General features: G+C 36.9%; 1 protein-coding gene across 3 annotated transcripts in view; it reads left to right on the forward strand.

Moving 5' to 3' along the window:
• The first annotated feature begins 185 nt into the window (after positions 1–185).
• LOC126412471 (heterogeneous nuclear ribonucleoprotein 27C) overlaps positions 186–13810 on the forward strand; it is a 62909-nt gene continuing 49284 nt past the window's right edge. For all 3 annotated transcript variants that reach the window (XM_050082082.1, XM_050082084.1, XM_050082083.1), the window contains exons 1-6: positions 186–342; positions 3289–3329; positions 3414–3580; positions 6486–6672; positions 9050–9132; positions 9887–9988. In XM_050082082.1, the coding sequence (XP_049938039.1) occupies positions 305–342; positions 3289–3329; positions 3414–3580; positions 6486–6672; positions 9050–9132; positions 9887–9988 (618 nt within the window). In that variant the 5' untranslated portion in view covers positions 186–304. The remainder of the gene's footprint in view (positions 343–3288; positions 3330–3413; positions 3581–6485; positions 6673–9049; positions 9133–9886; positions 9989–13810) is intronic.

Below are 13810 nucleotides of genomic sequence, written 5' to 3' on the forward strand. Positions count from 1 at the left end.
ATTATAATCGGGTTATTGTTAGATAATAAAATTGTGAATTACAGATATTCGTACTATATAAGTCAATCTTAGCGTTTTATCGGCTTATTCTATAATTCTTCTCTTTAAACATAATTTTAAGGAGCAGTGTTTTGACTACTTCCTGGGCGCCATTGTGGTGCTGATTGTCGCGTTCGTGGTCGATATCTTTACGTTCCTCCATATTGGCTTTCTTTCCCGAGAAAGCCATTTTGAGGTGAGGTGTTTGTTAGACGTAGAAGCACTAAAAGAGGAGCTTTATTAAGGACTGAGTTCCGTACAAAACATGAAAATGAAGACAGAAGTGGATAACGACGATAAAGGGTTAGTAGGACATAAGGAATGGTGCTTAAATGTAAATGATTCTGAAATGTAATAATATTGCTATTGGCGGTAGTAGCCGCCATTAACGATTTGTGTATAAACGTAACTTGTGTAAGTGTTGTATGGCTTTTGCTGTTTAAAAAACGATTCTAGTGATTTTTGTGTTTTGGGTTGAGATAATCCTGAACAGAGTGGTTCTCTAGACTTACCTACGCGTAGTACGTGTGTGCCACGCTACACGTGTTGGTATGTTAATTCGTGGAAAATTTTGAATTATTTCAAATTGGTTAGAGAGTATTGCTGTTGAGCCAGTTGAAAGTTGTCATATATGTGGAAAACTTTAATTAGAGATGTAAGAGTCACCGGTTTGAATTTAGGATGGCTGATTGTACTCATTTCTAGTAGCTGTAAGAGCTTCTACATTGAATATCGCCGATTTTATTGTGAAGATCGCGGTTCGTTGTAAAATTTGTACTAACCCACTCATGTATCTCCTTTCTATTATCTTCTGTAACAATTGTCTTGGGGGGGGGGGGGGGGGAACAGTACAGTCCTAACGTCTGTATGTTGGAATGGACCCACTGTTTGCATTAGTTTAAAGTAGTGTGACAAAATATTGTATTGAGAGCTTTGTGGTAAAAGAGGGGTAAGTTTTCTGGACCTTAATTCTATGTAGTTACTGATATGTGAGAGAGTGCATACAACACAGATTTTTGGTGCTAGGTGTGTTGGTAGTCCGGTGAGTTTGTGATAACTAATTAATTAAACATTTTGCTGGCCATTCTGCTAATGGGTGAAGCTACTTTTATTCGTGATGGTATTAGCATTTGTAAATGACACAAGTATTTTGGATTGATTTGACACAATGCTGAAGGCTTCATTGTAGCCTTCGTGTTAAATGAACACTAATTATTGCAGTGAGAGGGCTTGCTTTGTTTACATATCTTGATGGGTTTGATTTAGACATTTCTTATGGATAGTAATGCACAAGTAAGGTAAATGTCACTTCAGTTCCTTGCCATCTTTATTATGTCAGCAGTTTACTTTTGAAAATTTTTGTGAGTGGCAGATATACCTGATTATTACAGGACAGTTTGTTTCTTGTAGCTGTGTCCACATGATTGGAGAGCTAACAGGCAGTAGCAACAAGTAATATACCAAATGATGGAGTATACTGTGCATGGAACGTTAGATGTTAATTTGTTGGGGGGGGGGGGAGGGAGACACGGTCAGTGTTTCTTCAAAAGAGCACTGTCGTTCTTGTAAGTGTGTAATCACCAATGTACATTGCACAGGACAAGTGGGAGAATATATGTGAATTTATGAAATCTCTCTGTACTGGTTGAAATTCTGCACAAGTTTTTGTGGTTCACTGTATTGCCAGGTAATAGTTTGAGGGTGGTGCTTGTTCGCTAACATTGCAGTGTATGTGGGTAACATCTGTTGCACATGAAGATGAGGGTTAAGATGGAGTAGCAATTGATTTTCAGTACTCAGTAACATAATTTGATTGCTTTAGCTCAGAGCAAGTGAAGCTTATTATTTCTGGCCTAATCTTTGGCGGAGGTTAGGCTAAAGATGTCACCAAGATCAGTTTCTCTCATTCACTTCAGCTTACAACTTAGCTTACAGTGTAACCTTGTATGCACTAATCACCAGTTGAAGCTGTTCCTCTTCGGACCACCAACTATTCCAACTTCAGCAATATATCAGTATTTAGTAAATGCTGTGATCACACATAACCAACATTAATACTACAGAACTTGCAACAAATATGAGCTCCTCATAAGCATAAGCTATAGCATATTGCCTTACTCCAAATGCATTTTAAGTTCAATTTTAGCAAAACGTTTTCCTTCACTTACACATTGTTCCAATCAATATCATGAACCAATCAATATCATGAAAAGCCTTTAGGGATTTGGAACAAGTAAACAGAAGTGGCCCCTATATTGTAATTCCGCAAAGTATACTACCAATAAATTGGGACTACTGGTAGTCTGTTTACATCAGTAGTAGGAATTATGGCTAGTGTGTGGTATTGAACTGCCCCGATACCTTTGTTGTAGTGTCCCTCATCTGTAGTGTTGCTTGATGTTTGTTTGGGTGGAAGGTGATATGTTGGTAGTGTGTGATGAAGCTGATGAATATTAAGGTGAGATAAAGATAGTGGTAACAGATTGATCTGTAGCATAGTATAATGTTTGGATTTCTTCTATATTTAATGTACATTGCCCAGCTGGAAAATCAAATATTCAGGGAGATGAAAGGAATGATCATTTGAAGTATAATAAATATGTGATCTGAAATGCATGCCTTAAGAGCTATGAGCACTTGTTCATCTTTGCTATAGCAGAGCACCTCTCTTCTGAACATGTTCTGATAGGCCTTTAAAATATGCATTTTAGAGCCCATGTTTACTAGACTACTTTGCTTTTAATGATTATTCCTGTCATGTCCCTGAATATTGGCCATATGTTTGGGACACCATGTATATATAATGCATCTTCTGCCATAAGAATTGAAACTAAGGTAGAAATTCACAGAACCCAAATTGAATTTAGTCTCAAGTGATGTATATTACCAACATTCATAGACCTTGAAAAATTGAAGGGGGTGTTGATCATGTAACTTATAATTACATAACTATATTAGTTTGTGTTTAGAAAACAGCTATTTTCAGGAAAAACACTGTCGTCCTTTCATTATTCACTTGCTGTTTCTACTTAATACCTCAAAGCATTTGTGTAACTACTCTCAACGGTATCAGGTTTCTATACACTGAAAGTCAAAATCTATTAAATATGAATGTTAGAGATACAGAGCTTCCCGTATTTAGTCCAGTTCTGATATAAAGCATTGTCTTCAGAGAAATAAATATACTAATTGATGGTTCGTTGGCAGATTCTAATTTTGTGGTTATTCTATTTGTGTTTTTTCTTGCAGGAAACTGTTCGTTGGTGGTTTGAGCTGGGAAACAACACAAGGTTGGTTTGTCAGTTTTGATCAGTCTTAGTCAAAAGTTTAGGTAATAATGTAATATTTCTAATAGCTCTTTTCTTGTATTACAGAGAATCTCCAGAGGTACTTCTCACGTTATGGGGAAGTGATTGATTGTGTTGTTATGAAAAACAGTGAATCTGGTCGCTCTAGAGGATTTGGGTTTGTTACCTTCTCTGATCCAGCAAATGTATCTCTAGTGCTTCAGAATGGACCACATCAGTTGGATGGCAGAACAGTGAGTTTTTGCACATATGTACTATTCAAATTAGTATAGCTATTCTGGTTCTGCAGGTCTTGGTTTTCTTTGAATATATTTTTTTCTGTGAAAGTGAGAATACAAGGACTTTGCTTTTCATTTGTTGATTTATGGTTAATGTACCATTTTTAGTAGTATGTTGAACTAATTTCATCCTTTGAAATGATGATAGATTTGTGACAGAAGATGCTTACATCAGTTTTCTGCATGAAGGTGGAGGAAGTTAATGATGTAAGATACTATGAACTATGATCTTCACTTGCCTTATTTGCTGATGACAGCTTTCTGGTGTTTCAGAGAAATTTGCAGTATTTGTGGCTCAGATAGCTTTTGGATTTTTCACTTTGAATTAGTATGTGCAAAACATGATACTTAAAATTACTGAAGGTTTTTAAAAAATCTTTGCTTGACTCCATATTTAACCCAGTCTTTGTGGCAAATCTCAATGTAAATTTGCAAAAGATGTATTGCATATAGGGGGCATGGGGGGGGGGGGGGGGGTTCAGAGGGTTCAGAGGTACTGGGACACTTGACTCATTGAGTTAGCAACACGGAATGAAATCATAATCTTACAGTGCCTATAAATTGAAGGGTTTTATTTTAAAACTGTACTCTGTTAAATTTTACTAGCAACTTTCAAATTTTGGTCATTCCTAAGTGCATAGCAGATGAGGATACATCATCCTTAATTGATAAAGATGATGGATCCACATTTAAAATGCAAGGGGATGAGTGAAGCTGGAAACTAGGCAGTACTTTCAATAAATTATTCTATGAAAATATGGTGTAGACAATGTTTAAATTTTCAAAATGTTAACTGGAAGTAGATATGTGTTGTTTTTCTTTCAGGCAATCCTAGATTACACTCTTTATAAAATTACGTCATTGAGAGGAACTGTTAGTTCACTAAGTAAGCTGACACATGTAACACATATATGGCTGCCAACTCTTATGCATTGCCAATAATTATTGCAGATTTATCACCTTAAGGACAAAGTTACGGAAGTTGTAAAAACTATGGGAAAAGACATTGTGCAATATTTTGATTTTAAGAAAAAATGAAATGTACTATTTACATTTTGCTAATCATATGCTGCTAAAATGCTTTGTAGCTTGTAATTTTTTCCCATCCTTGACATGGAGCCTGAAGTGGGTTCTCCAACATTGCAGTGTTGCAGGTAAATAAAAACTATTCTGGCTATGCAGCAATAACAGCAGGATTCAGCTGACTTTGGAAAAACTTGTCAGCAAGTTCTGTTAGCTGCTGCCCCATACGAAATTACAATGACAACAAAAAGAATTGACACTTCCTATTAGCCATGAATGTATGTGGAAGGCAAAAATGTGGATGTGGCAAGATGTCAAACTGTAGATTCCCCTGTCGCTTCCATTGGAAGTGTAACATTGAGGCTGAAGTATGTTCTTCATTTAAGAAATTAGATTAATTTTAATATTGGAATAATAAATCTATGATCCCAGCAAGGGAGAGGGAAACCATGACCATAGATACCAGGTGCACAAAGTTATAGAAGCCCTATCATTCCTGTAAGAACATCTATACCTCCAAGTACCTATCAAAGACCATAAAGCGCACTACAACTTGGTAATAAAACCCTCTGCGCTCTATGCCAGAGTGCCTTTTGATGAATTGAAAGGGCCCACTCAGGAAACTAGTACTTAAAAGATGAAGACCGCGAGGAGAATGCTAGGACCCATAAGAGAGGAAGGTGGTACCTGTGGAATCTGGCACAACAATGAGCTCTATGAACCTCAGGAAGACAGTCATGTTAAGAGGGCCTTCTGTGGGCACATGACCTGCCTGAATCACTCCAGGCTCACCAACAGGATCCTCATAGTGACAAGTAGGGGAAAGGTGTCCAAAGCCAGGTAGACCACCTCTGTTGAATCAGACTTAGGTGAACTCCAGATCCTATTAAAGACAACTGAGAATGGCACTCAATACCAACAGGCCATCTTGCAGGGAGTCTTCCCACTGTCTCTCACAAGAAAGAATTGTACATGTACCACCAGACTTAAGTGGGCAGATGAGAGGAAGCAGGCTCACAGCCAGAAGGTGAAGGCAAACTGGGCCAAGAAAAAGCAGAAGACCCTAGCTGAGAATTAAGACGAGCCTCTTGGTCCCTAGTAGGCCGAAACAAATTGAAAGAAAAATATGATCTTTTAAACATACCTTATTTGAGGGTGAGAATATATATAGTAGAAAGAAACATTCCACATGGGGAAAATACGTATATAAAAAACAAAGATGCTGTGACTTACCACACGAGAAAGTGCTGGTACACACACACACACACACACACACACACACACACACACACACACACACACACACACAAAAAAAACCACTGTATACATATCCATCTGCATAGATACTCCGCAAGCCACTGTGCAGTGCTTGACTGAGGGTACGGTAGCCACTGAGGCTGGACGGCTCCCTTAACATTTGTCATCTTGTTTTGCCTGTTGGTGATTCGTCAACTCACCTGTATGGTTAGTAGTGATCTATCCTTTTCATAAGACTGTTTTGCATAATTGATTTTCCATTGTTTAGTAAACGTATAATAACTACATAAGACTTATGAATCCATTGCCTTTATAAATATTCTTTCCTTTTACAAGTGAAGCAAGCTGTTGAATTTGGGCAGATTGAGTGCAATTGTAGAACTGTCGACTACGAAGTAAGTCAGTTGATTAAAAGGTTACTGAGACAGTCAGAATTAGAAAATTTACATTTTAGGTGTTGAAAATAATCCTTAGTTGTCTTCTGTGTTTTCAAACTTAAAGTACTTCCTTTCTAACCACATAGTATGAAAGTACTTCTTTCCATTTGGTATTCTGTAAAATACTTTCTGAATGTTCACAGATTGATCCTAAACCATGCAATCCTCGCAGCCTGCAGAAACCAAAGCGAAGCAACAGCTTCCCCAAGGTATTCCTTGGTGGTCTACCTTCCAATGTTACAGAAACTGATCTCAGGATGTATTTCTCGAGGTTTGGAAAGGTGATGGAAGTGGTCATTATGTATGACCAAGAGAAGAAAAAGTCAAGAGGTCAGTGAAATCTGTTCCATTAAAATTACAAATAATGTCTGCCTGTCTTGACTGTGTTAGTTCAGATTGTGTTATAGATACATAATCATAGACTAAAGCACAATGGGAGGAAGTTCGCAGTCAGGACTGAAACTGGTTGAAATCAATTAAAACTGCTTCTGAAAATTATTTTAAGTCACTGGTAATGTATTATATTATGGAAGATAAACATGACCTTTCCTTTCTTTGGATAACAACTAGTTGATACGGTTTCACTTAATGTTAATAAAACCATCCTACCTAATGGAACCTGTAAGCCTTGTTTGAATTGTCATAGTAATTTTCCTCTTTGACTACAAAATTTGTAAACTGTCATGTGGCAGAGTTTGTAGGAAAAGAAATAATTCTTAATCTCCCTTTGCCACTGATCTATAGTCTTCAGAGGGCATTTTCCAGTTCCTCTCTAAAGTGGGGACAAATTACATAGGGATAAAGAATCTTAAGATTCTAAACATTGTAAGTAGGAACAAAGTTTCTGTGTTACAGTTCATATTGGTCTTATATCCTTCACATTGATTGCCAATTATTCCATTCTATGGAAATTCACCTACAGAAAAAGTTAGTGATCTTTCCAGCACTCTACTGCTCTTCTTATAAATAATTGAAATAAATTTCATATGGCTTTGTTTTCTTGACTAATTAGCACAAAATGTTTGCACACTCTGTTCACTTAATTCCATGTCTGTTTAATCTGGTATTTCTTTCGACTATTGTGTGCTGTTCATCAGATTTAAGCCTGGAGCTTGATACCAAAGATGTCACACTATCTTTTCCACTGGTTCTGTAAATTATTTTCATTTTGCAGGTTTTCTGCTTGTCTGTCATTTGTCTTTACAAAATAGTTATTGTGAACTGTTTGTGGTAGCTGTGCATATGTTTGGCTGACAGGACATATACTTTACTTCTCAGACTGATAAAGTGGACTGGCTATTACATTCTGTTAGCATTTATTTGGATCTTCTGAATGAATCAGTGTGATAGATCAAGCACTGAGACAAGACCTTTGTCAAATTGATTCTTGCATTTCACATTAAAGATTAATTGTAAATATTGGTGTTTCTGGTGTGAATTCTCATGTATGGCCTGTTAACTTCAATGGGACAAAAGTATGGGTGCACATGTGTGGCAGTCTTTGTCGTAGGTTTGGACAATACACTTATTCTCATTCATGCGTTTTGTCCCACTGTGGTTGGGTCCTCATGTTCTGGAAATTAAACCAATTGTGTAGTCAGCATTATAATAGGCTTTAACTATAGCTGCTATTGGCTTTACATATGTTGAAATTGTTAAGGAAATAAAAATACCAGGAATTCTTTTATAATATTGAGCACATACGTAGTTTCTTATTTCAGTTCAAATTTACAACCATTGCCATGAGTTTGGTTGTCCAGGTAAACATTAATACTGTAAATGCATTGGGAAATTGTTCCAGTTTAACTTAAAATTTTAAATTAATGAATAAGAATTTCAGTAAATCTGCACAGCCTTGAAAGCTAATTATTAGTTTCCTGAAGTTTATGTATACATATTTTGAAAATTGTCTTCATGTTTATACTGTCAGTTGTCTGTGCAGTTTTACTGTATGTTGTCAAAAAGATTTTGAATACAGTACAATTAAAGTTTTTAATTGTAATTATGTTTATGCATGGATTTGCTAATAAACTCCTTTGTGTGTGGCAAGAATATCTGACAGTGCATACCCACTGTGTTTCTATTTCACATATCAGTGGGGTTGCACTTTCTGATATAGCTTGCTTCTGTATTGAAGTTTAAATATTTAAATGTTCTGTTTTGTCTTTTATTAGGTACATCTGATAAAAGAAATTTTTAATGTTTCATGCTTTGGGGTGTTCACTGCTGCCAATCTGTTCTGCATTGAATTAATTTGAGATACTGAAAAGAGTAGTTGCTCTAACCTCCCCAAATGCCAGATCCTTTGTGACCTTGTTCCTTTTACCAATTGGCATTTTGAAAATGTGGCAATATTTAGCCATAGTTATACTAAGTATAAAGTGTTACGCTAATGTTAAGGGCTCAATGAATAGTAGATAGTAATCTAAATTACTTTTATGCATTACCTAAGCCTAAGTTAAGTACTTTAAAAGTAGGCTAGTTAAGTCTCATGTTCGGCCTTCATTGTTTTTGACACTGATGATGGCTATGAAGACATTGCTTCACTTAAGCCCTATCAGTTCTGAGGCTGAATCAGTTAACCCTTAACAAAGTGATATATAATGTGGCATACCGACATTAGGCAGCAGTGTTGTAACCCAGCGTAATGAAACCCAACTAGCAGTTTTTTCTGAAGTCTGTTTGATTGCTTGGTGTGACACAATAGGATTCGGGTTTTTGTCCTTCGAGGACGATGAAGCAGTGGAACGATGCGTAGCGGAGCATTTCGTCAACCTGAACGGCAAACAGGTATAATTTTTGGTGCCGTTTTCTTGAGACGCTGTATTAAAAACACAGTTGTGTCATACAACTTCCCCATTTATAGTGGATGTATTAATGTGTAAGCTTAAGGTAGAATTAAATTAATTTACTACTGATGCTGTTACTTACTTAGCAGTAAACCATAAATATCATAAGATACAGTAAGCAATTTGTTTACAGGGTGGTTCAACACCAGCATGACACCTTAGTAATTAATTGATAAAATTTTATTTTTATAGATGGAGATAGTACAAATGCTTACTGTTCTTAGAGTAGGTTGAGGCATTCTTCACTAATATAGTGAATATGCCTTTTTGTATTTCATTGTGATCTCTCTGTAGCTTATCTGGCATATTTACACAAGCAGTGAAGAATTCCTGCATTATGTAGTGCTATTGTGGGGCTGGTTGTGTGACACAAACTGCTGTCAGTTGGGTGGTTAATGTTGGGTAGCCAGTGTTGTGCTTACCCTGCTTTGAATTTAATGAGTTAATCTAAATTTGCCAAGTTGCTTCCAAAATATTATAGAACTTCATTCATTTCAGTAGCATAGGTAATTAAAATTTGTGGCTTTGTGAAGCATAATGTTATAACTTTGAGAACTTTTTCTAATTACTTGGATATTTAAGTATTCAAAAGCCACTTTCTTCATTGCAATATTTTAGAATGTCCAAACATCCCACTTCAATAACATGATTGTGTTTAACTAACAGGAACTGAAATAATTCTTATGTGTAACTAGGTTGAGATCAAGAAGGCAGAACCTAGAGACGCAGGAAAGATGAGTGATGGACCACCAAACCAGTGGGGTCCACCACAAGGTCCACCAATGGGAATGGGAGGAGTAAGTTTTTTCTAAAAATAAGATAGTAATTGAAAATACTTCGCGTTGTTAATGTTTGTGGTATTGATGCATTGTTACTGCTTGATGGATATTATCGTCCTCTTCCTCCACAGATCCAATTTAATGGAGTGGCAGAGTAATTACACTGGTTTCCCATTCTGTTGAACTAAGTCCAGATTATCAGACACGTCCTCTTTTGGTTTTCTGTGGTTCCTCTAAATTGCTTAAGGCAAATATCAGGAAAGTCATTTTTGTCCAATGTGGAGTTCAGTCTGATCCGCACAGTTGACAGGCATAAATCTTTGTCTAACCTGCTTTCCCGTCAGGGTTTTACCACTAGGATGCATTGGAATGGGAATGAAAAACTGCAAACATAGAAGAAAGAGTGTGGAAGATGCACCAAGGAACAGATGACATGTCACTGTTGCCACTGATGAAATGGTGACTGCAAATCGCGATAAGATTTTGCAGGATTGTCGAACAACATTGCAGAACATTAAAACTGCATTTGGATTCACCCATGGGCATGCTCGTGACATTGTTGTGGGTATTTTAGGAATGCAGAAAGTTTCATATCGGTGGGCCCCGAAAAACTTAAATGCAGATCAGAGACAGGAGTGTGTGCAATGTTGTGAAGAAATAGTCTGCCAATTAGCAGATGAAGACAGCTTTTTTTTTGCAAGGTATGTGACAATGGGCAAAATGTGGGTTCACCACTTCGATCCTGAGGCTAAACAAAAGCCCCAACAATGGAAACATCCTCCATCCCCTACCGCAGAAAAATTCTGGGTGCAATGATCAACTGGTAATGTGACTGCATTGGTCCTCTGGTGCTCTGAAGGGGTAATTATGGTGGATTACTTGCAAGAGGGTGTAACTATAAATGCATCGTAGTGTTACACCCTCCTGAGCTGAGAGAAGAGAGAAAAAAAAAGGAAAAGGAAAAAAAAACGGGAAATTGGCGTGCAGTTCTTTCACAGCAGGACAATGCAGACACCCAAAGCCTTCACAATACTGGAAAAATTGCATGACTGGGGGTTCGAATTGTTAAGTCATCTGCTATATTCTCCAGATTTGGCTCTGTCAGACTTCCTTTTCCCAAACCTAAAAACGACCTCAAAGGATGACAATTTGAAAACTATGCAGTGATTATGCTGTGAATGAATGCTTGGTTGAACTCTAAATCTAAGACATTTTATTTGAATAGTTTGCAGAAGTTATCTGTGTGTTCCTGCAAGTGTATTAGTGTACATGGGTATTATATTGAAAAATAAATCGGTGTTATAAAATTTCTGTCATTATTTGTTAGGCTAGAAAACTTTTCGACCCCCCTCCCCACCCCACTCTCGAAAGCAGATGTGGTTATCAGTGAGTTGAAATGGAAAATCATAATAGAAACCAATGTTTGACAATTTGCGCGCAGCAAAATATTGATCATCTTTTGTCCTGAAAATTTAATGCATTCCAATTTACAGACTCAGGAATTTGTCACTGTTTTGGAAACAATGAGTTAAAAATTTATAGAATGAAATTTTCACTCTACAGCAGTGTGTGCACTGGTATGAAACTTCTGGGCAGATTAAAACTGTGTGCCAGACTGAAACTCTAACTCGGGACCTTTGCCTTTCGCAGGCAAGTGCTCTACCGACTGACTTGCGCCCTGTCCTCATGAGTTAAAAATTCTTAAGTAGATATTGTTATCTCAGATTGTCAGCCATACTTGAGTACAGGTCTGATAAAAATTATAGGAAATTGGGGGTTGATTCAGCAGATGAAGTTGATTCGGGGCCATGTTTGAGTTCCTGTGTTGGTTTTGGAGATATTTTCATGGAACCACCATACATATGAAGCATTTGCCTAAAAGAAAAATATTGTGCCTATTTTAAACACACGCCCTTTGATTGTTTACACTTTGATAATACAAAGAGAAATAAAACAAATGGTTTACAATAATTATTATCCTCACTTATTTTGTTTACCAAACCAATTTCTCTAGTATCACTTTCATTCATCAATCACAGGTACTAGTAAGTAAACTGATGTATGATGGGTGTTGACTGTATGTGCTAGTGTAACAATGATAAACAAGTAGTCTCCAAATGCCATAGGAAGTTGCAGAGCTAGGGTTGTTTTACATTTTTAAGTTATACCCAATGCTCATCACCATGCACCAACAAGTGCTTCAAATTGTGTGATGCATGCAGTTTGAGGAATTGTTGATCTTCAGCACATTCAGATACTGCCCTGAGTAATTGGGAAGCCTTCATTGCATTTCTCTTTTATGTACTGTAAGACTTGCTGCCCTAGTTTGTGAAACTTTGTTTTGGTCCCCAAAAGTTTGGTTGTAGAGCTCTAGCTTCAATTTACCTGAATTCTTTATCTGAAATCACCTATGAATATTCACATGTGACATCAAATTTTGTGAATGTTGTGGCATATATTTGTGGTCTCTGCTTCATGACTCACCATTAACTTAAAATCAGCACCATATTGTCTGCATGAAGCAGTTGTGAAACACTTGTACAGTGACTTCCCAGTACAGTTGACTTAATTACATATGTTACTGATGGTACATATTATATTTCTTACAGTGTTAACAGTAGCCAGACTGAATGACAAACAGTGCATTGTCATATTGTGTGTATCTGGCTGAAGTGACAGAAATTGTGCCACTTTGGTCTAACAGTGTTCTGGCCTTAAAAATGTGTTGTGAGCTGTAGCATCTTTAGTGTCTTTTTGAAGCTCATGTTTATTTGTTGTGCTGTTTAGTGTTCGGTGCTAACACACTTTTGTTTATTAATTTGTCTGCCATAGGAATGTGTGCTATTGTTGTCTTGTCAAGTTTTAAAGTAAGCTCAATTCTGATTAAATATTGGCCTCAGGCATAGAGCAGTTCCAGCATACATGTTCATAAAAAGCCAAAGTACTCTGTACACATTCCCACAGTTGCAATCAAGAAGAAATTTGCTCTGACCACTTCCTTTGCCATATTTGTACTAGTGCTTGGCTAAGCTGTTCCCTCTCCAACCCTTCCAAAGCCTTCATAATATGTCTGTTACTCCAGTTACCAAAACATCTGTAAATGTGAAATGATCTGTGTTAATCTATTACACAGTGTAAAAATGTTGATTTCAGCAGTTATAGATTGATACCTGAATATAAGACAACACTATTTTTTGTGTGATGAATTTCGAAAAAAAAAACTTGTTATTGAGTGAAGGTCATAATGACAGATGAGTGAACATTAATTCAGAACTGAATTTACAAAAGATCTATTGAACATCCTCATGTTTAAATATTTCACATATGAAAATATTTTTTTAAAAATCAGGGTTATCTCATGTAGTGGATTGTAAGGTGTGTGCCACGAGGATCAGCTTTTCAAAATGCATAATATCCACTGTTGGATAAAATTGCATGAGATAAGATACGGTGTATGTTCTATCTCACTCAACACATGCTGTCATATCCCATCGAAGTGCATTGTCAGACCACCTAAAATGTTTTTGGAAACTAGGAAATGCAATGAAGCGAAACATTTTAGCTGACCAGCAATTGAACAATTTGTATTAATTTAGAGTATTACAGCATTGTTCTGTGTGATATTGCGAACTACTCAGTGCATTAGCTCAAAATAGCAAAAGCCATTGTCCGAAATAGCCTCCATCAAAAGGCATATTGTCCAGTAGAATACAACACAGTCCTCAAATTGTGGGGAGGGGGGGAGAACCTTGTAATAAACATGGCTACCAACAGCCCTGAGTATTTTATGCAAAATGTACCCTTTGGGACACTTTTGAAAAGTTGCTCCTCAAATAAGAA

Source organism: Schistocerca serialis, chromosome 7, assembly GCF_023864345.2.
Source record: "Schistocerca serialis cubense isolate TAMUIC-IGC-003099 chromosome 7, iqSchSeri2.2, whole genome shotgun sequence".
Taxonomy (NCBI): domain Eukaryota; kingdom Metazoa; phylum Arthropoda; class Insecta; order Orthoptera; family Acrididae; genus Schistocerca; species Schistocerca serialis.